Source organism: Lissotriton vulgaris, chromosome 11 (genome assembly GCF_964263255.1).
Source record: "Lissotriton vulgaris chromosome 11, aLisVul1.2, whole genome shotgun sequence".
Taxonomy (NCBI): Eukaryota; Metazoa; Chordata; class Amphibia; order Caudata; family Salamandridae; genus Lissotriton; species Lissotriton vulgaris.
In genome coordinates, this window is record NC_141699.1 from 213,543,865 (window position 1) to 213,570,230 (window position 26,366).

Below are 26,366 nucleotides of genomic sequence, written 5' to 3' on the forward strand. Positions count from 1 at the left end.
AGAAGTGTCTCCTTTTTAGGTCTCGCCTGAGCCAGATAATTAGTAGTGGGCTTTTAAAGTGCTAACCCACGCTTTTGCTGGCCTAGCGCTTACGGTTACACGCATGTGCACGCGCGCAGCTGCCAGCTTTCAGCGCCCGATCAGGCGCCCTCTGTCCCCCGCCCCTCCCCAGCCGCGTCTCGCGTTGGGCCCATGGTTGGTGTCCTTGCTGCGTCACTACTGAAGACTTGCCCAGACGGGGACTGAGATTATCATATTTCTCCATTCACAAGAGTTTGTCTGGAAACCTCGCAGCGCTCACAGATGGATTTCCCATTCACAGATCTGCGTGGTGTTCCCAGGCGCATGAATCCTGTCAGCGTCTCTTCAGCCTGGCGGTAGTCTCGGCTCAGCCAGACGCGCTTATCCTTGTTGCCCAGACCCATTTTAATAGGGCACTAAAAACTGTCTCTCTGGAACCGAAGCATTTGCTAGATAAACTCTGCGTCATTAAATGATGCAGATATAAATATTCTAGCACAAGTTACTTCTGCTTTGCTCGGGACGCTGGGTAAATAGCAGTGACGTAGCAGCGCCATATCCTCGTTTTTCTGAATTCAAGTATTGTGGTACTTTTCAGCAGTAAAATACTTCCGTAATTTGGTGCATAGGGCCCTCACTTGGCGGGGCCTCCGTGCCACTGCAGCTGCTCAGGGATGGACTAGGAACAAAATCATCCCTGGCGAATACGTTCAAACTACTCTCTCGCTTTCGTTCTCGTTCTCTCGCTCTCTCTCTCTCTCTTTTGCTCTTTCTCTCTCTTTCTCTATCTCTTTCTCTTTACTTCCCCGTCTCTCTCTCTCTCATTCCCCCTCTCTTGCTCTCCTCCTCTCCTCCCCCTCTCTCTCTCTCTCCTTCCCCTCTCTCCTCCTCTCTCCTTCCCCTCTCTCCTCCTCTCTCCTTCCCCCTCTCTCTCTCTCTCTCCTCCTCTCTCCTTCCCCCTCTCTCTCTCTCCTCCTCTCTCTCTCCTCCTCACTCGCTCTCTCTCTCTCTCTCTTTCTTCTCCACCCCTCTTTTTCTTTCTCTCTCTCCCCTTTCCCCTCTCTCCTCCTCTCTATCTTTCTCTCTCTCCTCCCCTGTCTCTCTCTCATCCTCACTCGCTCTCCTCCTTTCTCCCTCTTTCCTCTCCACCCCTCTCTTTTTCTTTCTCTCTCTCCTTTCCCCTCTCTCTCTACTCATCTTTCTCTCCTTCCATCCCTGTCTTTCTCTCCCTTTCTTACTCTTTTTCTTTCTCAGTTCCTCTATTTCTCTTTTTCTTTCTCCTCCTCTCTTCTTTCCCCTCTCTCTCTCCTTCTCTCCCTCTTTCTCGCTCCTTCCCCCTCTCTTTCAGCCTCTCTTTCCTTCTCTCTCTCTCTCTCTCTTCCTCTCTCCTTCCCCCTCTCTCTCCTCGGCTCTCCCTCTTTCTCTCTCTCCTTCCCCCTCTCTCTGCCTCTCTCTTTCTTTCTTTCTCTCCCCCTCTTTCTTTCTCGCTTTCCTCCCCTTTCTTTCTCTTACTTTCTCTCTCGCTCCTGCCCACTCTCTCTCTCTCTCCTTCTCTCCTCTGTAGTGATTGCTATCATTACCTTGGATTGTTAGATAAAGAGCCCGAGGAGCAGCCCCCTGCTTTCAGAAACCAGACCCCAGTCGCTCCGGCCCACCAGGAAAACAAATGCCCGATGGAATAAACTAGGGTGACCAGATTCCCAAAACTAACAAGCACTGGCATAGCCAATAGGTCTTGCTTTTGGGACCTTATAAGTATTTAGTTATGCAGCACAATATCCTTGGTGCAATAACAAACTGTTGCATGGCTAAAAACTTATAAGGTCCCAAAGGCGAGACCCATTGGCTAGGCCAATGCTTGTTACAATATAAAGTGAGCGATTTGTGAAAACCCAATGCAATGCATTCTTTTTCATTGCAACTACCTTTTCGGTTAGTTTTTAGCACAATATAAGGCGTTAAGGTTTGAATTATAATAGAAGATCCAAATTTTGTTGTACCCAGCTTACCCATAACCTAAAACATGAGTTTATGAAACCTGGATATAATTTTATCAGTCACTTCTTTGTACACCTGCTATCTCCTCAGCAATTTCATTCAATTGTGTTTGGTTAATACTTTGGTGGGGAACATGGGACATGGTCAAACAAGGATATTCAAAAGAAATATACAACTATAAAAACAGCATAATGTTCACTTTTAAATGTCGCACAAACTATCATGTTCTTAAAAAGACCTGCCAAATGGTAGGAGCCAAATCCATCATCAATTGTAGACTGTGTGTTGCCTCTACTCCACATTGATTTACAAGGTCAATCTGCTTCAATGCAAAACTCAAGTTAGACGTGTGCTGTAATGAAATCATACCATGATTATCTCCCCGTACATTGTGCAGAATAGGAGTGTCCAATCCTCAAATTTCAACCACAGTTGCTAACTCTGAAACTAAATAATCAGAGTTCGATGTGTACATTACATTCTACTCCTATTAGCTCACTTCGGGCACTAGGCACCGCTTTGACCAATATAGACAATCAGGCCGAAACAAAGTATATAAATGTAAATTGTAAATGTAAATTGATACTTGTATAGCGCACTACTCACCCGCAAGGGTCTCAAGGCGCTTGTACGAATACCGCTGTGGAACCCATCCTGGCTTCCCTGTGAGGCATCCACTCCTGGGCACCCCCAAGGTGGAGGCCAGGCATCCTTAGCGTTGTGGGGGCCATTGTGGAGATTAAGCAAGCTATTGCCCAGAGTTGCAGAGTGATACTCCATGATTGGAATAGGCACCGAGTCGAGAATTATCAGGTCCGTGGAATTTTGAGCCCAAGACCCGCTGAGGCGGGGAATTGAACCCTGGTCCCAGGCTAGACCTCTGAATCAGGGTCTGCCGCTCTAATCATTGAGCCACACTTCTCCACGTGGCATTAGAGGAATGATGATCTGTAAACTAGTGCTTTTATCTTACCTTGAGTTATTCACATCACTTGAGTAGCATAAGTGAAAGAGACCTCCACAAATGAAGAAAATATATAGATACCCAACTTTGTCTGCAGCAGACAATTTCCATAAGCCAAATGGTGAAAAACAAGAACTTAGACTTCCATTTTTTTAATGATTAAAACCAACGTCTCCTTTCATTAATCTGTATGCAAGCGAAGAAGTTCTGCAAGAACCCCATTCAGATGACACTGATAGACTCTCACTATCCACCGAATAAAATTCTATGTCAGGACCGGAGGCTTCGGATTATGCCTTCTTTCTTCACATTTTATTATTTTTCACAGCTTCTCCTTGCTGGTTATCGCACTGGAAACGTTAAAAAATCAGCGTTTTCGCACGTTTGGCGAGAAGTGACAGCTGCTACACCTGGCCACCCGGTTGACACCCCTTTGGGTCGCAATTAGGTTTTCATCCCTCATGAACGCCCTGCTTAGGGTTGTATTGCTTTTGTGACACAGACACCCTGAGGGGTCGTAATAGCTCTGGTGTGTGGCGCGTGTGGGGGGGGGGGGCGGGGGGGGGGGGGTTGCCGGGTGGTGCCCTGTGATTTGAAGGGCTCTAGCGTCCCCAGCACTTGTCCCGTAAGTGTGTGCCTTGTGCCCCCATAATTTCCGGCCTTCATTCAGTACCCGTGAGGGTGCTGTTAATTTGCTGGCTGTACCTCTGTTCCTGCGGAGGTCAACTTACCTCGCTATGCAGGGGGAGTCAGGCCAGTACCCTGAGGAAGACCCTCAGAAATATGCCCCATGGGATGAGGACTTCTATCAGGTGGTGGATGATTCCATCTATAGGGCGGTGGATCAGGCCATGATTCCCCTGGAGCAGCAGCTTTCAGCGAGGTTGGGTGAGGCATATGCAAAGATTGCGTCCCTTATTCCCGCGCCTGCCCCAGCCCCGGACCCCAATCCCCCCCGCCCACCCCCCCTAAGATGCAGTGTATGGACGGGGTTGACCCTGCAGCGTTCACAAAGGTTAAAAGCGCGTTTATGGCGCATGAGGGGTCCCAACCTGTGCCCGTCCTCCCTGCGGAGGTGCCCCCCCCCCCCCCTTCCCCACGTACTATGTCTCCGGAGCCACAGCAGGATGATGACTCTCCGGATTTGGAGGAAGAAGCCTGCTCTTCGAGGTCGTGGCTTCCGTCCCAACCTTCTTCATCCGCGGGTCCTTCGGACATGTTGGACCCGGATGACATTGTCCACCCCAGGTCTTCGGACTGGGTCCCTGGGGACAAGGTGGCCCAGTATGTGGCGTACTGTCTCCGTAAGCCTGTTGACAAGGATGCTCGTAGCCGCCTTAGGGCGGAGTGCCCCCGCCCTTCCTTAGAGGGTAAAGTGGCTTTGACTCCTGACATTGACCCAAAGATGGCAACGTTCCTTGCTAAATTTGTCAAGGACACCCGGAATGGTATAGATAGGTCCTGGTGTACTTGCCAGGACAAGCTGTTGGACGCGGTGGGCCTAATGACCAAGATCCTCGACATGGCCGAGGAAGCCAAGGTGTCGGGTGACCTTATCTCCCCGGAAGTTTTGTCCAATTGGGCGCAGCGCGCCATTATTTTCCTTGGTAACGCTAACAGTGCTCTCTCTACAGAGAGAAGGAGGTCACTATTGATTAAAATTGACCCGCAGTTGGGTGACCTCGCTTCCTCTAAGTATGGCGCTGTGGCGCAGGGTGGTCTGTTCGGAGACCCGTTTATAAAAGAACTAGGCAAATTTGTCGCCACGTTTACCTCCCTGGACCGTGCTCAGTCCAATATTAAAAAGATTTTTGCCCCTCATGTTTTTGACAAGGCCGGACATGGCAGGGGCCGCTCGTTCGGCCGGGGCAACGGCGCAGACAGAGGACAAGGCTCCGGACGCGGGCAATTTCAGGACAACGCCCGCTTCAGCAACTTTCATCCCACAAGAGGACAGAGGTTCCGTGGCCGCGGGGGCCAGAGAGGCCAGCAACAAGGTGCTGGAAGAGGTGAGTGTGTTACCCTCTGCGAGTTTGCGGGTAGGGGGGCGCTTAGCGCAGTTTCTCCCAGCGTGGGTTTCCCTTACAAGCGATGCTTGGGTGCTGCAGACGGTTCAGGGCTTCCAGCTGGAGTTCCATGGCCGTCCGTGTCAGCTTCAACGTCCATGCTCCATTACTTTCTCGCAGCGCGATGCAGACTTGGTGCGCGAAGAGGTTGCCGCCCTCCTCCACAAAGGGGCTACTTGTTGCGCATGCAAACATCCAGGCGGTTTCCTCAGCAACCTCTTTTTGGTCGACAAGGTCGACGGGGGCCGTCGACCGGTCATCAATCTGAAAGAGTTCAACGAATGGCTGGTGTATCGCCATTTCAAGATGGAGGGTATCCACCTCCTGAGGGATGTGCTGCGCCAGTCACACTGGATGGTCAGGCTAGACTTGAAAGACGCCTATTTGGCGGTCCTGGTATTTCCTCCTCACCGCCGTTTCCTCCAGTTCAGGTGGGACGGTCAAGTTTACGAATTCACCACGCTGCCTTTCGGGCTCTCCTCGGTGCCGTGGTGCTTCACAAAAGGTGTTACGCCCGGCGGTGGAGACCTTGAGAGAGCGGGGCATCAGACTGATAGTGTATTTGGACGACATGTTGTTCATGGACCAATGCCCGGTACGGCTGGTGTCACAGCTGCAGTTTGCGGTCGACCTGCTACAAGGGTTGGGCTTCGTCATCAACGAGCAGAAGTCCCTTTTGGTCCCTTCCCAGTGCGTGACTTTTCTCGGGTTCAACATCGACTCTGTGTCCTCCCGCCAAGAAGATGGTGGAGATCAGGCACGAGTTGCGCCAGACTCTGGCGAAACCGATGATCTCCTTGCGTCAGCTTGCGCGTTTGGTGGCCTGCTATCGTCTTCGATTCAGGCCATCTTTCCGGGCCCTCTTTACTATCAGGCCATGCAACGTCTGAAGACTTTCCATGTCAGGAAAGGCCTCACGTACTCTCAGCGGATTCCATTGTCGGAGGTGGTGAGGGACGAGATGCAGTGGTGGCTGTCGCACATGGAGGCTGGAATGGCCGTGCGATTTTCGGCTCCGCCCCAGATGTCGTGATAGAGTCCGATGCCAGTCGTTCAGGCTGGGGAGCCAGATGTGGAGATTTCTCCACTGGGGGCGCTTGATCCACCCTCGAGCAATCAATGCATATCAACTGCTTAGAATTGCTGGCGGGATCCTTCGCGGTCCAGTGTTGGACCAAGGACAGAGTGCAATCCTGTGTCCTCCTTCGGATGGACAACGTATCGGCGGTCCGATACATCAATCACCTGGGTGGCACCAGATCCAAGTTGTTGGCAGACCTGGCGAAGGACTTTTGCCATTTTTGCCTGGACCATCAGGTGTCCGTCACGGCGGAGTATCTGCCAGGTCGGCAGAACGAGGTGGCGGATCGGCACTCTCGACACCTATTGGATGCCAGCGTGTGGAAACTGGATCCTCGAGTATTCTCCCAGCTGATGGTCAGGTGGGGTCCATTCTCAGTGGACCTGTTTGCGTCACGTCTGGACCATCAGCTCCCGAGGTATTTCCGTTGGCGCCCGGAGGCGCGGATGCCTTTCTTCAGGACTGGTCGGGCGAACAGGGGTATGCGTTTCCCCCGTTTTCAATGATAATGCGTGTGTCAGCGTTGTTGCCTCGCCAGTCGGCGCAAGTGGTGATGATTACACCATGGTGGGGATCTCAAGTGTGGTTTCCGATTCTCCTGGAACTTTCCTGGGATTCTCCAATCCTACTCCCCCACTCTCCTCACATCCTTCTCAATCCGGACGGGATTCCCCACCAGCTAGTCTAGGACGGCTCTCTGAGGCTGATGGCCTGGAGGATCTCAGGCGTCGCTGGACTCTCCCAGGCCTTTCGGGAAAGGCAGAGTACCTGCTTTCTAAGGCCTGGGCGGTCAGCACGACTAAGATATCATTCAGCCTGGCATAGATGGCATCGTTGGTGTGTGCGACGGGGTTTTGATCCCGTGGGGACAGATGTAGTGCATGTTTTTAACTTCCTTGCCGGATTGGCGGAAGAGGGTCTAGCCTACCATTCCATAAATACCTTCCGTTCTGAAATCTCGGCGGGCCATGATCTGGTGCAAGGTTCCCCAATCGGGGAACATCCGTTGGTGTGCAGGCTTTTGAGAGGGATTCGCCTTTCGCTGCCACCGGAACCGCGTTACAATGTCCTTTGGGACGTTAATAGAGTGTTGAATTTATTTCTGTCTTGGCAAGCGAACAGGTTTCTTTCCCGTAAAGAGCTCACAGCTAAGTTGGCGATGTTGCTGTGCCTGGTGTCCTGCAGGCGAGTCTCGGACTTTCGAGCTCTTGACATCACGGCCAGAGTTCTCACCTGAGGGGGTCACTTTTACAGTGAGCAGGCGCACTAAGGCTTAACCCGGGTTATTTCATACCCTGCTTTTCCAGACTCCCCTAAACTGTGTGTTGTGCAGTGCCTCCGTGGTTACCAAGATTTGACCGAAGATACTCGCCCGCCGGGCGAACGTCTGCTTCTTATTGCCCTACGGAAACCGTACAATGCTGTTTCTTCCCCAACAATCGCCAGATGGGTGCGTTGGGTGATGCAGGAGGCGGGGATTTACACCAAACAGTTTGGTGCGCATTCAGCGAGAGGAGCTATGGCCTCCAAAGCTTTTGCACTGGGTGTTCGGTTGGAAGATCTGATGAGTGGCTGAATGGTCCTCAGATTCCACGTTTAAGAAGTTTTACTTTAAGCCAGTGTTAGAGGTGGCTCGGCTGGTTGTCGACAAGCTTTGAACTGGCATAATCCGAAGCCTCCGGTCCTGACATAGAATGAGAATTTGCCTAGCCTTAGTGCTGGTAAGTTTCAATTCTATTAAGGACTCGGAGGCGAGGATTACACTCCCAATGGCTTCCAAGAAGGGGACCCTCCCCGTATGTACTGTAAGTAATGCGTTTACGAAGTTTGCATTCATGGCTACTGTTGCTTTGCACTGTTATGTTTAATGTGCTTGCTATGCGACAGGGAAGAGCAGTTTTGACGGTGTGGTCTTTTGCAGGGAATGAGGGTCCCAAACAGGACGCGTGAGTTTGCCGGAACTTGGGCTTCGCGCGAAGAAAGAGGAAGTGGAGCATGATGGGAGCTGTCGGAGTGGTGGAGACCGACAAAGGACATGTTTGTTTTTCCTGTTTCCCAAGTGTTCATGGGAAAAGTCGTTTTTTGTCTTTCTTGCTGTTGTGAAAAATAATAAAATGTGAAGAAAGAAGGCATAATCCTCGCCTCCGAGTCCTTAATAGAATTGGAACTTACCAGCACTAAGACTAGGCAAATTCTCATTCTCCCAAGCAAAAGAAGACAAATATATGTGTGCTGGATACTGCAAAATGTTCACTTATAAAAAGAGCATTACTTCAAGCTAGATTGTTGCAGCAGTAGCTTCTCAAGCTTAACGAAGAGACAGGGAAATAAAGGCCACAAGCATTGGTAAATGCATTAGGTTTCGTCTATGTGATTAGTTGTAGCTTGCTGAGTAGTTGTACAATATAAGTTACAGAAAGTCTGTCAAAGTGTTATGACTTGTTTATGTACAAAAAGGTAACCTATTGTGCTGTTGCTAGTGGTATAGTGCAGTTAAGTAAAAGCAAAATTCTGAAAAACAAAATGAAAGAGGGCAATAATAGAATTAGTTGATATAATAGCAATATGTGTTTAGAGCAGTCCTGGCAACTTTTGGGCCAAGTGCCAGTGCAACTGCTGCACCATAAATCATGCTCCTAGTGCCTGCAAGATAAATGCATTTGTGACCACCTTTTCACTAGTAAAATATAGCAATATTTGGTGTTTAGCTGTGTTATGACAACTTTTGGCCCCGGTGCCACTGCACTTGATGCATCATTCACATCATGACTATTGCCTGTAATGTAATTGCACTTGTGACTTCCTGTTTAGTTGTAAAATATTGCAATATTTGGTGTATAATGGGGTTCTTAGTGCTTTGGGTCCTGGTGTCACTGCACCTGCTGCACCATTAAAATCATGACCCTAGTGTCTGCAAGGTAACTACACTTGTGACTGCTTTGTTAGTAGTCAACTATAGTAATATTTGCTGTTTAGAACAGTTCTGACAACTTTTGGTCCCGGTGTTACAGCACCACTGAAATCACCTGGCCTAGTGCCATCTAGAGAACTGCTCTTGCGACTGCCTGTATAGTGCTAACGTTTTGCAATATTCTGAGTTTAGTGGGGTCCCTAGATCTTTTAGCCCTAGTTCCACTTCAACTGCTGCACCATTAAAAATCAAGTCCCTTTTAACTGCAAGATAACTGCAATTGTATAGTAGTAAAATATGGCACTGCTATGTGTTTTGTGGAGTTCAGACAACTTTTGGGCCCAGTGCTACTGCACCTGCTGCACCATTCAAATCATGACCCGGTTGTCTGCGAGGTAATTGCAATTGTGGCTCCTGTTTAGTAGTAAAATATAACATAGCTCTTGTATATTAATTTTATTTTTAACTAGAAATATTATAACATTTAGAATTTGATCATAATGACCAAATAGATTAAGTTGAAAAAATGAATCCGATAATGCCTACAAAGTTCAAAGAAAGGTACAGAGGAATGAATAGGAAATGCCACAAATGTTCTAATATTACAAAACTAAATGCCAATGCTGCCATGTAATTTCAAACCACTTATTTCATTCCGTGCATATGAACAAAACTAAATGCAAGAAAGAATCTTATCTTTGAGTCAATCAATTTGGATTTGCATTTTATTTACACTTTTCTTTTCATGTATTTTTTCAAATTTTTTTTGTTTCAACACTACTTTTTTGTGAAGCACATTACAAAAGAACAATACAAAAAACACACATGTAAGAACTTGCCTTTATACATCACTCATACTGAAAGGGGTTTCAATCATACTCAGAACACATTCATACCACTAACAGTCTAACAGAGCATACATTTTTCATACAATTTATATACAGTTCATGAATAGGAAACCATAGATCATTGTTTATGGATATAAATCTCTGAGGTCAAAAGATTTGTTCGGTTCTCTTATGGTTTCAACGTAAGAAACGTGATATAGAAGGGTCTACACGTTTCAAACTCCTTGGTTATGGAGTTCTCGTCAGGACCAAGGGCTGTGAATGAAAAACAGGTGGAACCTATATTAGTGCATGATCTAATTCTACATGAGCCACTTTCGGTTCAACACCCACTTCTCTGCTTCTTACCTCTCTAAATGGGAAAAGGATGTGCCTCATAAATTCCTCATCTTTCGCGGAGCGGGACCACCTATGTAAAAAGTATATACACGCTTGTTGGAGTGGAATTATATTGACAACCTTCCGCATCAAACATGCTCAGAACCATACTCACTTATGGCGGGATATCTTTCTCCTTAGTTCTGTATTGGGGAAAGGGACAGAGAATCTGTCAGCGGTTTGTACTGAGTTACGGTTGAACTAGGTTACAGCATGTATTTCGTGGCGGATCTTACCAGTTAATTTGGTTGTGCACGCCGAGATTTTGGAATCTGTAATGGATCGGGTGAAGGTTCACAGTACGTCTGTGGGGACCAAGAGCGAGAATGTCTTAGTATTTGTTTGCGCTTCGGTAACAATTTAGGTATCGTGAAGGCATCCGTTAGATCATACTTTTAGTTCGTAGTGCGCTCCATTTGGGTCCCGTCTCCCGATCTGGAAGGAAAAGCACACAGTGATGTTTTAACTTCCTGGTTTCGAGATCACATGACTTTCTCGTGCATTCCGGTCGCCATGTTTGCCTAGTCAAGTTGACATTGTTGAAGGTTGCGTGTGTATGAGTGGAACATTCACATTATAATCCTTGTAATTCGTGAAGGAATGGTGGTCGTATTGTTGATTTCGGATATTTAGAGAAACATGTTTATTAAGGATGAGGTGAATCCGATGGCTACTCCATCGGGGGCCATCTTGGATAGGGAACCTATTCATCCGTTGTGTACAGGGTGCCAATGTCTCCTCTATTGTGTCTTATAACTTGAACATTTCAGACAGTTCGTTTAATCCATTGGTGGCCGTGTTAAATCTAACGATCATTGATGCCTCTTTTTTGGACAATTTTGCATCCATATCCCCTCCTCTCGGGTCTTGTTCCACTTTTGTTATTACAGTCCATCGGAAATCATTATCTTCGTGATTTTTCAATTGCCAATGATTGACTAATGGGGCGTTGGGTACCTTCCGTTTTATCCTCGATTTGTGTTGTATTCGAGAGCGCACCTCCTGATTGGTTTTCCCAATATATAGGAGGTTGCATGGACATCTGATCCCATAAATCACATATTTGGTTTTACAATTAGTAAATAGTTCATGTTTCCATGTTACTCCATTGTATTTAAACAATGATCCTTCTTCGGTCGACTCGCAACAATTGCATCCTCCACATTTATGGTGTCCCATAATTGGGGGTAAGCCCATCATGCTTCTCAAATTGGTGGATGGTTTCGTTGGTAATGCAGCTCTCACCAATTTGTTGGCCAAGTTTGATTCTTTTTTGAAGGCGAATAAAGGAGGTTTGTTCAATTCTTCGCTCAAATTTTTGACCAGGTGCCAGTTGTTATTTATTACTTTCTTTAGCATATTTGAGTTTGGGCAATAAGTAGTAACCAGGACTATTCGGTCCAATTTCTTTTTTGGTTTTTTTCTCCAGCAGATGTTCTCGTGGAGTCCACCATGCTCGTTTTTTGGATTGGCGTAGAAGTTTTTTAGGATACCCGCGGTCAGTCAGATTGTTATTCAATTTTTCGGCATGTTTCTCGTATTCTTGCTTCTCTTGGCAATTTCTCCGGATTCTAAGATATTGCCTATAAGGCAAATCTTCTTTTAGGCTGCGGGGATGGTTGCTTGTAAAGTGCAATAGTCTATTTCGATCTGTTTCTTTTTTGTGGAGGGTAGTTTTTAGATCTCCTTCATCTGAAGGGTATACCTCCACCTCCAAAAATGGGATTTTGTTTCTTGAATATACAAGGCTAAATTTGATCTCTTGTGTTCTGTTGTTGAGCCATTGATTAAACAGCTTTAGTTCTTCTTCAGAGCCAGACCACACAAAGAATACGTCGTCGATGAAACGACTCCAATGCTTAATAGCATGTTCAAAGGGATTGTTTTGGTAAATGAATTTTTCTTCATAAATTGACATGAAGAGGACGGCTAACTCCGGGGCGAATGGACAGACCATAGCCACTCCCCCTGTCTGGAAGTAAAAGTCCCCATCAAAGAGAAAATAGTTGTGTTTTAAAGCAAACTGAGCCAGCTGTATGATGAATTCTGTTGGAACTTGTTCTGGTTTTTCTCGAGTTTCCAAAAAGTATTTGAGAACCTGTAGTCCTTAATCTTGTGGAATTTGGGTATATAAGGATGTTATGTCCATTGTAACCAACCAATCACATCTTTTATCAAATTTCACATTTTGTAGTTTATTAATAAAGTCGGTTGTGTCTCTAATGTAAGACTTTACATCAGGGATAAATGGCTTCAAGAAGAAGTCCACAAATTTAGAAATTGGTTCCATCAGAGACTCGCACCCGGATACTATGGGTCGTCCAGGTGGAGAGTTGGCGTTTTTATGTACTTTCGGTAGTACGTAAAAGAGTGGAATTCTCCAACATGGAAATTACCGGACTTCATAATAAATCCACGTTTTTCCCCCCCCCAACCATAAAACATTAAAGGAATTACTAACTTTTGAGAGAACCATCCTCTCAGCAATTGGCGAAATGGAGAAAAAGACCAAGTGGGTCAAATATAACATTACGAAATCTGAGTCAACAGCACTAACATACTTAACAAAAGATACATCTGTAATAATTAAGCAAGCAGATAAAGGTGGATCAATTGTGATATGGGACCGTCAACTGTACCTCAATGAAGTCAAAAAACAACTAAGCGACACCAACTGCTATCGCAAGCTGAACAAAGACCCGACAATGGGATTGAAACACCAATTGCATTCCATCATTGATGAAGCCTTCCAAAAAGGATTTCTTGGAAAAAAGGAATTTGAATACCTGAAAATAAAACACCCGAGAATTCCACTCTTTTACGTACTACCGAAAGTACATAAAAACGCCAACTCTCCACCTGGACGACCCATAGTATCCGGGTGTGAGTCTCTGATGGAACCAATTTCTAAATTTGTGGACTTCTTCTTGAAGCCATTTATCCCTGATGTAAAGTCTTACATTAGAGACACAACCAACTTCATTAATAAACTACAAAATGTGAAATTTGATAAAAGATGTGATTGGTTAGTTACAATGGACATAACATCCTTATATACCCAAATTCCACAAGATGAAGGACTACAGGTTCTCAAATACATTTTGGAAACACAAGAAAAACAAGAACAAGTTCCAACAGAATTCATCATACAGCTGGCTCAGTTTGCTTTAAAACACAACTATTTTCTCTTTGATGGGGACTTTTACTTCCAGACAGGGGGCGTGGCTATTGGCTGTCCATTCGCCCCGGAGTTAGCCGTCCTCTTCATGTCAATTTATGAAGAAAAATTCATTTACCAAAACAATCACTTTGAACATGCTATTAAGCATTGGAGTCGTTTCATCGACGACGTGTTCTTTGTGTGGTCTGGCTCTGAAGAAGAACTAAAGCGGTTTAATCAATGGCTCAACAACAGAACACAAGAGATCAAATTTAGCCTTGTATATTCAAGAAACAAAATCCCATTTTTGGACGTGGAGGTATACCCTTCAGATGAAGGAGATCTAAAAACTACCCTCCACAAAAAAGAAACAGATCGAAATAGACTATTGCACTTTACAAGCAACCATCCCCGCAGCCTAAAAGAAAATTTGCCTTATGGGCAATATCTTAGAATCCGGAGAAATTGCCAAGAGAAGCAAGAATACGAGAAACATGCCGCAAAATTGACTAACAATCTGATTGACCGCGGGTATCCTAAAAAACTTCTTCGCCGTTCCAAAAAACGAGCATGGTGGACTCCACGAGAACATCTGCTGGAGAAAAAATCAAAAAAGAAATTGTACCGAATAGTCCTGGTTACATTCTTCGCTCAAATTTTTGACCAGGTGCCAGTTGTTATTTATTACTTTCTTTAGCATATTTGAGTTTGGGCAATTAGTAGTAACCAGGACTATTCGGTCCAATTTCTTTTTTGATTTTTTCTCCAGCAGATGTTCTCGTGGAGTCCACCATGCTCGTTTTTTGGAACGGCGAAGAAGTTTTTTAGGATACCCGCGGTCAATCAGATTGTTAGTCAATTTTTCGGCATGTTTCTCGTATTCTTGCTTCTCTTGGCAATTTCTCCGGATTCTAAGATATTGCCCATGAGGCAAATTTTCTTTTAGGCTGCGGGGATGGTTGCTTGTAAAGTGCAATAGTCTATTTCGATCTGTTTCTTTTTTGTGGAGGGTAGTTTTTAGATCTCCTTCATCTGAAGGCTATACCTCCACGTCCAAAAATGGGATTTTGTTTCTTGAATATACAAGGCTAAATTTGATCTCTTGTGTTCTGTTGTTGAGCCATTGATTAAACAGCTTTAGTTCTTCTTCAGAGCCAGACCACACAAAGAACACGTCGTCGATGAAACGACTCCAATGCTTAATAGCATGTTCAAAGTGATTGTTTTGGTAAATGAATTTTTCTTCATAAATTGACATGAAGAGGACGGCTAACTCCGGGGCGAATGGACAGCCAATAGCCACGCCCCCTGTCTGGAAGTAAAAGTCCCCATCAAAGAGAAAATAGTTGTGTTTTAAAGCAAACTGAGCCAGCTGTATGATGAATTCTGTTGGAACTTGTTCTTGTTTTTCTCGTGTTTCCAAAATGTATTTGAGAACCTGTAGTCCTTCATCTTGTGGAATTTGGGTATATAAGGATGTTATGTCCATTGTAACCAACCAATCACATCTTTTATCAAATTTCACATTTTGTAGTTTATTAATGAAGTTGGTTGTGTCTCTAATGTAAGACTTTACATCAGGGATAAATGGCTTCAAGAAGAAGTCCACAAATTTAGAAATTGGTTCCATCAGAGACTCACACCCGGATACTATGGGTCGTCCAGGTGGAGAGTTGGCGTTTTTATGTACTTTCGGTAGTACGTAAAAGAGTGGAATTCTCGGGTGTTTTATTTTCAGGTATTAAAATTCCTTTTTTCCAAGAAATCCTTTTTGGAAGGCTTCATCAATGATGGAATGCAATTGGTGTTTCAATTCCATTGTCGGGTCTTTGTTCAGCTTGCGATAGCAGTTGGTGTCGCTTAGTTGTTTTTTGACTTCATTGAGGTACAGTTGACGGTCCCATATCACAATTGATCCACCTTTATCTGCTTGCTTAATTATTACAGATGTATCTTTTGTTAAGTATGTTAGTGCTGTTGACTCAGATTTCGTAATGTTATATTTGACCCACTTGGTCTTTTTCTCCATTTCGCCAATTGCTGAGAGGATGGTTTTCTCAAAAGTTAGTAATACCTTTGGTGTTTTATGGTTGGGGGGGGGGAAACGTGGATTTATTATGAAGTCCGGTAATTTCCATGTTGGAGAATTCCACTCTTTTACGTACTACCGAAAGTACATAAAAACGCCAACTCTCCACCTGGACGACCCATAGTATCCGGGTGCGAGTCTCTGATGGAACCAATTTCTAAATTTGTGGACTTCTTCTTGAAGCCATTTATCCCTGATGTAAAGTCTTACATTAGAGACACAACCGACTTCATTAATAAACTACAAAATGTGAAATTTGATAAAAGATGTGATTGGTTGGTTACAATGGACATAACATCCTTATATACCCAAATTCCACAAGATTAAGGACTACAGGTTCTCAAATACTTTTTGGAAACTCGAGAAAAACCAGAACAAGTTCCAACAGAATTCATCATACAGCTGGCTCAGTTTGCTTTAAAACACAACTATTTTCTCTTTGATGGGGACTTTTACTTCCAGACAGGGGGAGTGGCTATGGTCTGTCCATTCGCCCCGGAGTTAGCCGTCCTCTTCATGTCAATTTATGAAGAAAAATTCATTTACCAAAACAATCCCTTTGAACATGCTATTAAGCATTGGAGTCGTTTCATCGACGACGTATTCTTTGTGTGGTCTGGCTCTGAAGAAGAACTAAAGCGGTTTAATCAATGGCTCAACAACAGAACACAAGAGATCAAATTTAGCCTTGTATATTCAAGAAACAAAATCCCATTTTTGGAGGTGGAGGTATACCCTTCAGATGAAGGAGATCTAAAAACTACCCTCCACAAAAAAGAAACAGATCGAAATAGACTATTGCACTTTACAAGCAACCATCCCCACAGCCTAAAAGAAGATTTGCCTTATGGGCAATATCTTAGAATCCGGAGAAATTGCCAAGAGAAGCAAGAATACGAGAAACATGCCGAAAAATTGAATAACAATCTGACTGACCGCGGGTATCCTAAAAAACTTCTACGCCGTTCCAAAAAACGAGCATGGTGGACTCCACGAGAACATCTGCTGGAGAAAAAAACCAAAAAAGAAATTGGACCGAATAGCCCTGGTTACTACTTATTGCCCAAACTCAAATATGCTAAAGAAAGTAATAAATAACAACTGCCACCTGGTCAAAAATTTGAGCGAAGAATTGAACAAACCTCCTTTATTCGCCTTCAAAAAAGAATCAAACTTGGCCAACAAATTGGTGAGAGCTGCATTACCAACGAAACCATCCACCAATTTGAGAAGCATGATGGGCTTACCCCCAATTATGGGACACCATAAATGTGGAGGATGCAATTGTTGCGAGTCGACCGAAGAAGGATCATTGTTTAAATACAATGGAGTAACATGGAAACATGAACTATTTACTAATTGTAAAACCAAATATGTGATTTATGGGATCAGATGTCCATGCAACCTCCTATATATTGGGAAAACCAATCAGGAGGTGCGCTCTCGAATACAACACAAATCGAGGATAAAACGGAAGGTACCCAACGCCCCATTAGTCAATCATTGGCAATTGAAAAATCACGAAGATAATGATTTCCGATGGACTGTAATAACAAAAGTGGAACAAGACCCGAGAGGAGGGGATATGGATGCAAAATTGTCCAAAAAAGAGGCATCAATGATCGTTAGATTTAACACGGCCACCAATGGATTAAACAAACTGTCTGAAATGTTCAAGTTATAAGACACAATAGAGGAGACATTGGCACCCTGTACACAACGGATGAATAGGTTCCCTATCCAAGAAGGCCCCCGATGGAGTAGCCATCGGATTCACCTCATCCTTAATAAACATGTTTCTCTAAATATCCGAAATCAACAATACGACCACTATTCCTTCACGAATTACAAGGATTATAATGTGAATGTTCCACTCACACACGCAACCTTCAACAATGTCAACTTGACTAGACAAACATGGCGACCGGAATGCACGAGAAAGTCATGTGATCTCGAAACCAGGAAGTTAAAACATCACTGTGTGCTTTTCCTTCCAGATCGGGAGACGGGACCCAAATGGAGCGCACTACGAACTAAAGGTATGATCTAACGAATGCCTTCACGATACCTAAATTGTTACCGAAGCGCAAACAAATACTAAGACATTCTCGCTCTTGGTCCCCACAGACGTACTGTGAACCTTCACCCGATCCATTACAGAATCCAAAATCTCGGCGTGCACAACCAAATTAACTGGTAAGATCCGCCACGAAATACATGCTGTAACCTAGTTCAACCTTAACTCAGTACAAACCGCTGACAGATTCTCTGTCCCTTTCCCCAATACAGAACTAAGGAGAAAGATATCCCGCCATAAGTGAGTATGGTTCTGAGCATGTTTGATGCGGAAGGTTGTCAATATAATTCCACTCCAACAAGCGTGTATATACTTTTTACATAGGTGGTCCCGCTCCACGAAAGATGAGGAATTTATGAGGCACATCCTTTTCCCATTTAGAGAGGTAAGAAGCAGAGAAGTGGGTGTTGAACCCAAAGTGGCTCATGTAGAATTAGATCATGCACTAATATAGGTTCCCCCTGTTTTTCATTCACAGCCCTTGGTCCTGACGAGAACTCCATAACCAAGGAGTTTGAAACGCGTAGACCCTTCTATATCACGTTTCTTACGTTGAAACCATAAGAGAACCGAACAAATCTTTTGACCTCAGAGATTTATATCCATAAACAATGATCTATGGTTTCCAATTCATGAACTGTATATACATTGTATGAAAAATGTATGCTCTGTTAGACTGTTAGTGGTATGAATGTGTTCTGAGTATGATTGAAACCCCTTTCAGTATGAGTGATGTATAAAGGCAAGTACTTACATGTGTGTTTTTTGTATTGTTGTTTTGTAATGTGCTTCACAAAAAAGTCGTGTTGAAACAAAAAAATTTGAAAAAATACATGAAAAGAAGAAAAGTGTAAATAAAATGCAAATACGAATTGATTGACTCAAAGATAAGATTCTTTCTTGCATTTAGTTTTGTTCATATGCACGGAATGAAATAAGTGGTTTGAAATTACATGGCAGCATTGGCGTTTAGTTTTGTAATACTAGTTAAGGCAGGGTTTGGCCTTGCTGCTTGGGAACCCATACCCAGTATTGATCAGTAACAAATGTTCTAAGGCTGAAGCAACTGCTTTACAGAAGAAAGTGATAAAAAGAAAGCAATCCAGCATAATGTTAGAACCGGTCTGTCTTTCCCGCTGTCATCTTGACAGTGAATGGGGCTTAAACAGTGTGAACAGCTTTAGTAGAAGTATCGTAAATGCGTGCAGCCAAGGGAAGTTAGCCACACAAAAAGTTCCACACAAAGGAAATGTATACAGTAATTCGACCATGAAAACTGATATGATTCCCCTTTTAAGATATATTGAATACAAGAGATTTATTTAACAAGCACAGCCCAAGCACTGTTCAGGCGACACCTAAAAAGGAACTGAGCTGAGACCTCGCAAAGGGAACTGCTGAGCACAAGATAGGCTGGTTCAGAACGCTTAAGTTCAGCAGAAATAACGGAACTTAGAAGGGCGTGCATCGGTTCAGAAACAGGGACTTGCGTACTAGATACATGCATGGATCCATGCACTGAACTGGTGTGTGTGTATAGCTTCAACTAAAAAGCTTTTGAATCAGTTTATAGTTGCACCCCTTAACCATACAGATAATCTCACACAGAGATTCAAAAAGATAAGTGATGTAAAAGTAAGCAAGGATGATTTATAAAATTTTATGCAGAACATCAATAACTTCCTTCGATCTAAAAGAAATAACAACTAGATTACGGCTACTGGCATTTTGCTTACGTTTCGTCTTCATTATTGACTTGTACAGCAAGAGGGTGGATTCCCTCTTAGCTTGTATTGTTTACTAGCAGTACGGATCCTCTGGAATTGAAACAAGAAGAGCATTGAGACAATTAAGTCAGGTCTAGAAAGTGTTCAACATTTTGGCATTTACATGAATGCCTGTGTTCATTTTCGTTGTTTCCTGGCAAATTGTTTAAGTTTCGACTTCTTTTTAGACAACAGTATATCTCCTGAAATATACTTTGTGCGTAGTAGGCACATTCTGGAATGTTGAGGTTTTTGTCAGAGTAGTCCTTTCTCCATTGTCACTTGTTAAGAGTAGTATGGTCATTTAATTGAGAATTTAATTTACCCCACATTTTGGTTCATTAGTCGATGTAGTCTTTTAATGGTATGCTTTATATATCTATCATTCTTTAGTTTACTTTCAAGTTCGATGTCTTTTTAGGTTACTGTTTAGTTACTGGGACCTTCAACTGCAGTATCAACATTGGGCAATGGGTATGCTAAAATACGTGAGAAACCTTTACTTACTGGATTCTATCCTGAGGGTTGGCTTTACGTTTTCCACTAAGTACAGATGCAGGATCCAGCAAAGAATGCTCCCAAATGGAGTTAGCGCCATTATTATATAGTGTTTGGACCATCTGAAAAGCAAACAACATGTTTAGGTGTTACAATGAAAAACATAGTGTAGCTTTGTTACGTTTAAAACAACTGATTAAGAAACAAGATTACATTTCTATTTTGAAGAAAAATAACCTAAAGTCCTATAATTACACAGTAATTTAGACAAGTCAATAATTTGTAATGTATATTCGTTTTCCAACACCTTACAGAAACTACAACATATATAATAGAAGTTCTGCACGTTTTTTAATCATGTCAAAACCGGAGAAAGACTCTTAAAACAGCTATTAACATTACATGGAAAGTGTTTTTATAGAGAACAGTTGAATTCACAAGGCGTTGGAAATGACCTACTCTTAATTCTCAAGGATATTGGGCATTTCTAAATGTCCAACCTAACCTTACATGTAGTTATGGCCTTAACTAAGCTCTTTACCTAGACCAACACACGCCGATATATTTTTGACACTGAATGGTAGGGTTGGCAAGTATGAAGGTATGGCACTTAGGTCAGATTTGAGAAACCTACCTCAGAACACCAAAGCAGAAGTGCTGTGCAAATTTTGTGACTCGCAAAGCCTTTTTGGTAAGGTATCTTCATTGAACAAACGCAAGTGATCCCACAGCAGATTTTCCAAGCGATCTAAATTTCAGAGATAGGTGTCCTTGAGAACACAGCTAGGTCTCAAGATTATTGCTCCAGTGGATTTTGAGAAATTAACGTTAAAAAAAATATATATCTGTGACAGCGTCCCGGTTAGCGCCCCGGTTCGCGTACCAGACGCGTAACGGAACTTCGCGAGGAGAAGCGGATTGGCTCTCTGGTGACTCTCAACATTCTAAACAGTCCGGAGCGGCCGCCATCTTGTCTCTCGGTAGGATCGAGAGACAAGAGGTGGAAATTCACGAAGGGGGAAATGAATAAATGGGGCAAGGTAGACCCCTCCTGACCCCCTAGGATTGATGTGGGGGCTATTAAAGGGCCCCGCGGGGCAAAAAAAGAAAATTTTTTTTTCGATTTTTCGCGGTGGAAGCGCTACCCGGTACGCGAACCGGGTAGCTCACCGGTAGCGTAACGGGAGTCCACCATCTTGTGTTTCGGACGAATTTAGTCACAAGATGGAGGATAAACAATGTTGGGAATGGGTATAAGGGGGCACGGGAGACATATCCTGACCCCTTAGGTTTTCTGAGGGTGGCTGAGGAGGCCCATATATGTAAAAAAAAAAAACTTTTTTTTTTTCAAATTTTCGCACGGTTATCGCCCGGTCCGCGCACCGGGTAGCGTTCCGGAAAGCGTAACAAGGGAAAAACCAAGGGAAATAGTAAAATAATATTTTAGAGTGCTTTGAGGTAGGGTAGCTCTGAATAGAGCTGTTGTGTTGTGTGGGTGATGTAAGCACCAACATGTAGGTACCAATGAAGAGTCTAAAATTCAATGTACACCGTCTCCTCTGTAGATATTTTGTATGTTCTAATATGGGTTATTTAAATGTAAATGTGTGGAAAAGCACTTCATGCTTTAAAGCAATTGTATTTTTGAACTGATTGTTCTTTCCTCTTAGTCCTCCTCTTTGTTTTTTTTTCCCCACACTCTTCTTCAGCATGATAGTTGATAAATTCGTTCCCTCAAAAAATGTATATACATAAAAAAATTATATTAAATACATATAAAATATATTTTTCCTTTAAAAGAAGAATACATTTTACAGCTTTTGATATTTGCTATTAAAAAACCATTGAAATTCACTGAAAAAACCATAGGTTATAGACCATAATAGTTAGGAATTAGCATTTACAAAACCTTATTTTACTCACACAAAACCATTGAAATTCGCATATATAGTTAGTTGCACTAACTATATATCGCGCACCCGCAATCCACTGCTGATCATGTCACATATTACATCATTCATGACATGGTCAGTGACATCACTGATGACATCACTGATGACATCACTGATGACAACATCCAGTGACTGTTTGTTTCTGTAAATTTAAAATATGTCTTACATATTGAAGAATGAGTGGATGTATAAGTGTCTGGATGAAGGATTTAGTAGGTGCATGACTGACTGTATGAGAGTGATTAAATGGGTCTCACTGAGTGCATGGGTTAGTGACTAAACTATCTTAATTTGTGCATCATTATGTCTGTTGTTCTGTAAACTGCTGCATGTGTTGATCAGTAGCTATATGAGTAACTATATGGGTTATTGATTGGTTGCCCAAGTATTTGTATGGGAGACTGAGTGTGTGTGTGGGTGGGTGGCTGGGAGGTGTATGACTTTGTGCATAGATGTGTGAGCAGTTGATTCACTAGATGTATGGGTTCAAAAGTGCATGTGGAAACAGCTGTATGGGTGGTTGACTGTGTGCATGACTGTATTGGTGAGTGAATGGATATCTCAGTGCTACATGTCAAAGTAAGTACATATGTAAAACACAGTACATGTGAGAGTTTACATAAATAAATAACTGTGCATAAGAGCCAGTGAATGTGTGAGTGGCTGTATGGATCATTGTGAATTTATATCAGGGATTGTATAAGAGAGTAAATATGTGTTAGTATATGTTTGAATAAGTAAGGTGTGTATAACTGTATAGTTGAGGAAATGGAGGTGTGATTGATTCTTTGCATGACTGACTAGGTGTGTGAGTAACTCCATGGATGAGTGACAGTCTGAGTGTCTGTTTACACTGAGTGTATCTAAGGGTATATTAGAGTCTGAAGAGGTTCATCGTATTATCACATGAATGATGTCATCAGTGATGTGATCAGTAATGTCATTTGAGATGTCATCAGTGATGTCATTTGAGATGTCATCAGTGATGTCATCAGTGATGCCACTGACCATGTCATGAGTGATGTAATATGTGACATGATCAGCAGTGGATTGCGGGTGCGCGATATATAGTTAGTGCAACTAACTATATATGCGAATTTCAATGGTTTTGTGTGAGTAAAATAAGGTTTTGTAAATGCTAATTCCTAACTATATATGGTCTATAACCTATGGTTTTTTCAGTGAATATAATATAATATATATATATATATATATCTCCATCCTACTGGCGGTCGCCAGTAGGTAGTTATAGTTAGGACCTAGTTTCCATAGGAAATCCGCAACATTCTATTGGGAATAACTTTGGCGCCGGTTGATGAATCTCCGCGAATTTCTCAAAGAAGATGGCCCGCTCCTTCCCTGAAAGTCTCGGGAAGATTCGTCAAACGGGGGCCAAGAAAAAAGGGGGGTCTCAAAACGTGTTTTCCCCATGTTAATTTCCATAGTACGTTTAGACACGGCTACAGCCCGAACCGCTGAACGGAATTACACCAAATTTGGGAAAATGGTAGGGTCTGGTACGCAGATCACGCTTTTGTTTAAAAGGTGTGAATCCCTCCAGTAGTGGCTGAGAAAATTACAGTTGAAATCAATTAAATATCTATAAGCGCGCACCGTGCGCGCACCTTGCCGTGCACAAGCTTCATGCTGATTGGCTGCCAGTGTCTGTCAACACTCTAAAACAGAAATTGTTGGCAGCCATCTTGTGCCTCGGTAGACTGAGGCACAGCAAAGCAGAAAAACAAACGTGTAGGGTAGAAGCACCCTGACCCCCTAGGCCTGCTCAGGGGGTCACACAGGGACCCCCAAGGCAAAAAAATAAATATTTTTGGGGGGGGAAGTCGCGGGGTGCGCGCGTGCACCCCGTGATTTTCCAAACTTTTTTAAATTTTTTTTTGCCTTGGGGGTCACTTACCTCCCTTTTATCATCCTCAAATCCCCTTCCCTCACCATCTTTCCATTTCTTTTACCTTCACTCCCCTTACCCTACTTTATGTATCTCTCTTTGTCCCTTACTCTCCTTCCATATGTCCATCCTCACTCCCCTTCTGTCACTCCTCCTCCTTTACTTTCTTTTCCATACTGCTCTTCCCATAATTTTTAATTTCCCTTAACTCACTACCCAACCTTTAGACACCTTGGGGCAGATTTCCAAGCCCCTTACACCGGTTTTGCGCTGCCGTTGCGTCACTTTTGTGACGCAGCGGCGGTGCAAAAGATGCGCCATGGTGCGGGCTATTTACAACGTGACGCATCTGGTTCTGTCATAGCCATGCCCGTTCTTCAGAACGTCAGCGCAGGCGCAAATCTTTGTCCCTTACTCTCCTTCCATATGTCCATCCTCACTCCCCTTCTGTCACTCCTCCTCCTTTACTTTCTTTTTCATACTGCTCTTCCCATAATTTTTTATTTCCCTTAACTCACTACCCTACCTTTAGACACCTTGGGGCAGATTTACAAGCCCCTTACACCGGTTTTGCGCCGCCGTTGCGTCACTTTTGTGACGCAGCGGTGGTGCAAAAGATGCGCCATGGTGCGGGCGATTTACAACGTGACGCATCTGTTTCCGTCATGGCCCCGCCCGTTCTTCAGAACGTCAGCACAGGCGCGAAATCAGCACCGTGCAGGCGTGCCGGGCGGGCCATGACGGAAACGCTCCGTCACCAGCACAGCCCACCCGACGGCTATGACGGAGCAGTTCCGTCATAAGCGTGGGAGGGGTTAAAGGATTGTTGTACATCAAACAGCCGACGTCCATCGTATATCAAGAGAGATGAAACCATGCACACATTTGACTACGGTATAGTTAGGAATTAGCATTTAAAAAACCTTTGACATTCACTGAAAAAACAATAGGTTTAACACATGTTATAGTTAGGAATTAGCATTTAAAAACCTTGCAAATTCACTGAAAAAAACGTAGGTTTTACACACGTTATAGTTAGGAAGTAGCATTTAGAAAACCTTTGAAATTCACTGAAAAAAAACGTAGGTTTCACACATGTTATAGTTAGCTGGATATTTCACTCATAAAACCATTGAAATTCCACGTTATAGTTAGTTCAGCTAACTATAACTTGCGCGCCCGCAATGCACTGCTGATGACGTCACATATTACATCATTCATGACATGGTCAGTGACATCACTGGTGACATCATCCTTGTGGCAGACCTTCTCTCACCCTAATATAACCTTTATTACAGACATTCAAAAATAGAAAATAACATTTTCAATACAATAGACATACCAATGCCACTTACAACACACCTAGTTAGTAATTCAAAGATCTATACACACATCCACTCATTCATCAACAGACATATACAGTCACTCATACATGTTCTCACTCATCATATGTACTCATACACTGATACATCCGGATCATCCTGTTACACACCGACACTCATCCATAGAGTTACTCACACATAACTCATATGTACAAGTTTAAAACATATGTACTTAATCACAAATACACTATTAAGACAGTCATTAATACACTCATCCACCCATACAGAAAAAAAACCAATGACCTATATACCTACTCACCACACACACTCATCCACCCATACAGTCCTGCACATATGCTGCTTTCAACACATACAAGCAGAAAGTCACTCATTCATGCATCTATGCACTACGTAAGACCTCCCAAAGAAGCATACAGACACTCAGACACTCCTACTGATAATCAAACAAGCATTTACAATGCAATGGTCTCGGCATTATTAAAGGTAGAGCTATTGGCATTGCTCATGACATTTTTTTTTTAAATCATAAATAAATGGCATTGTCATTTACATTGCCAATAGCTTAATTGTTAAATAAATGGCATTGTCATTTACAATGCCAATAGCTTAATCGCTCGCAAATGATTTACACCCATACAGAACCACACACACACAGAGCCACCCACACAGTCATTCAGATAGAGCCACCCACACACACACAGAGCCACCTACACAGAGCCACCCTCACACAGACAGCGCCACCTACTAAAATGTATTATTCCAATACAGAATAAGGAAAAGTCAAATAAAATTGTTGAAATTCGCTGCAGGATATGTTTGGTAGTCCATATGCTGTCACATTCCCCTTCATAAAGCGAAGGTAGATATGATCTCTCCACATTTCGATCTTTAACGAGGTTGTTTTCCAAGAAGCATCCAAGCAAACCCTTTTTAGAGAGCTGGACGAAGTGCCATGCTGGCCCCTGAAGCAGTAAATGCCATAACCCTGTTACGGGGCAAGCCTCAGAAGCGGAGGTGAAAGATGAACACAGGCATTCGGTGCGTTTGTGTTTTTGACTAGGAAACGTAGAATCAAATAGAGCAATACAACATCTTACCTGAGTCATGATGCAGGACACCCCACAGGTATGTAGATAAGGAGACCACCTAATCTGTCCACAGTATATATGAGGACCTCTTCTTAAGAACTAATCTAGAAAACCCTGCCGGCTTGCGAAGGAAGGGTTTGCTGCACTGTGCGAAAATTAACTCATTAGGTCAGAATGGTCTATCTAGTAGCTAATCAACCAAGTTGCTCGACGTGTTCAT

The 26,366-nt window shown here is 43.4% G+C and overlaps 1 protein-coding gene across 7 annotated transcripts in view; it reads right to left on the reverse strand.

Moving 5' to 3' along the window:
* Window positions 1-26,366, reverse strand: part of GIT2 (GIT ArfGAP 2) — an 855,235-nt gene that overhangs the window by 567,846 nt on the left and 261,023 nt on the right. For all 7 annotated transcript variants that reach the window (XM_086943130.1, XM_086943127.1, XM_086943126.1 and 4 more), the window contains exon 3: window positions 19,867-19,979. In XM_086943130.1, the coding sequence (XP_086799256.1) occupies window positions 19,867-19,979 (113 nt within the window). The remainder of the gene's footprint in view (window positions 1-19,866; window positions 19,980-26,366) is intronic.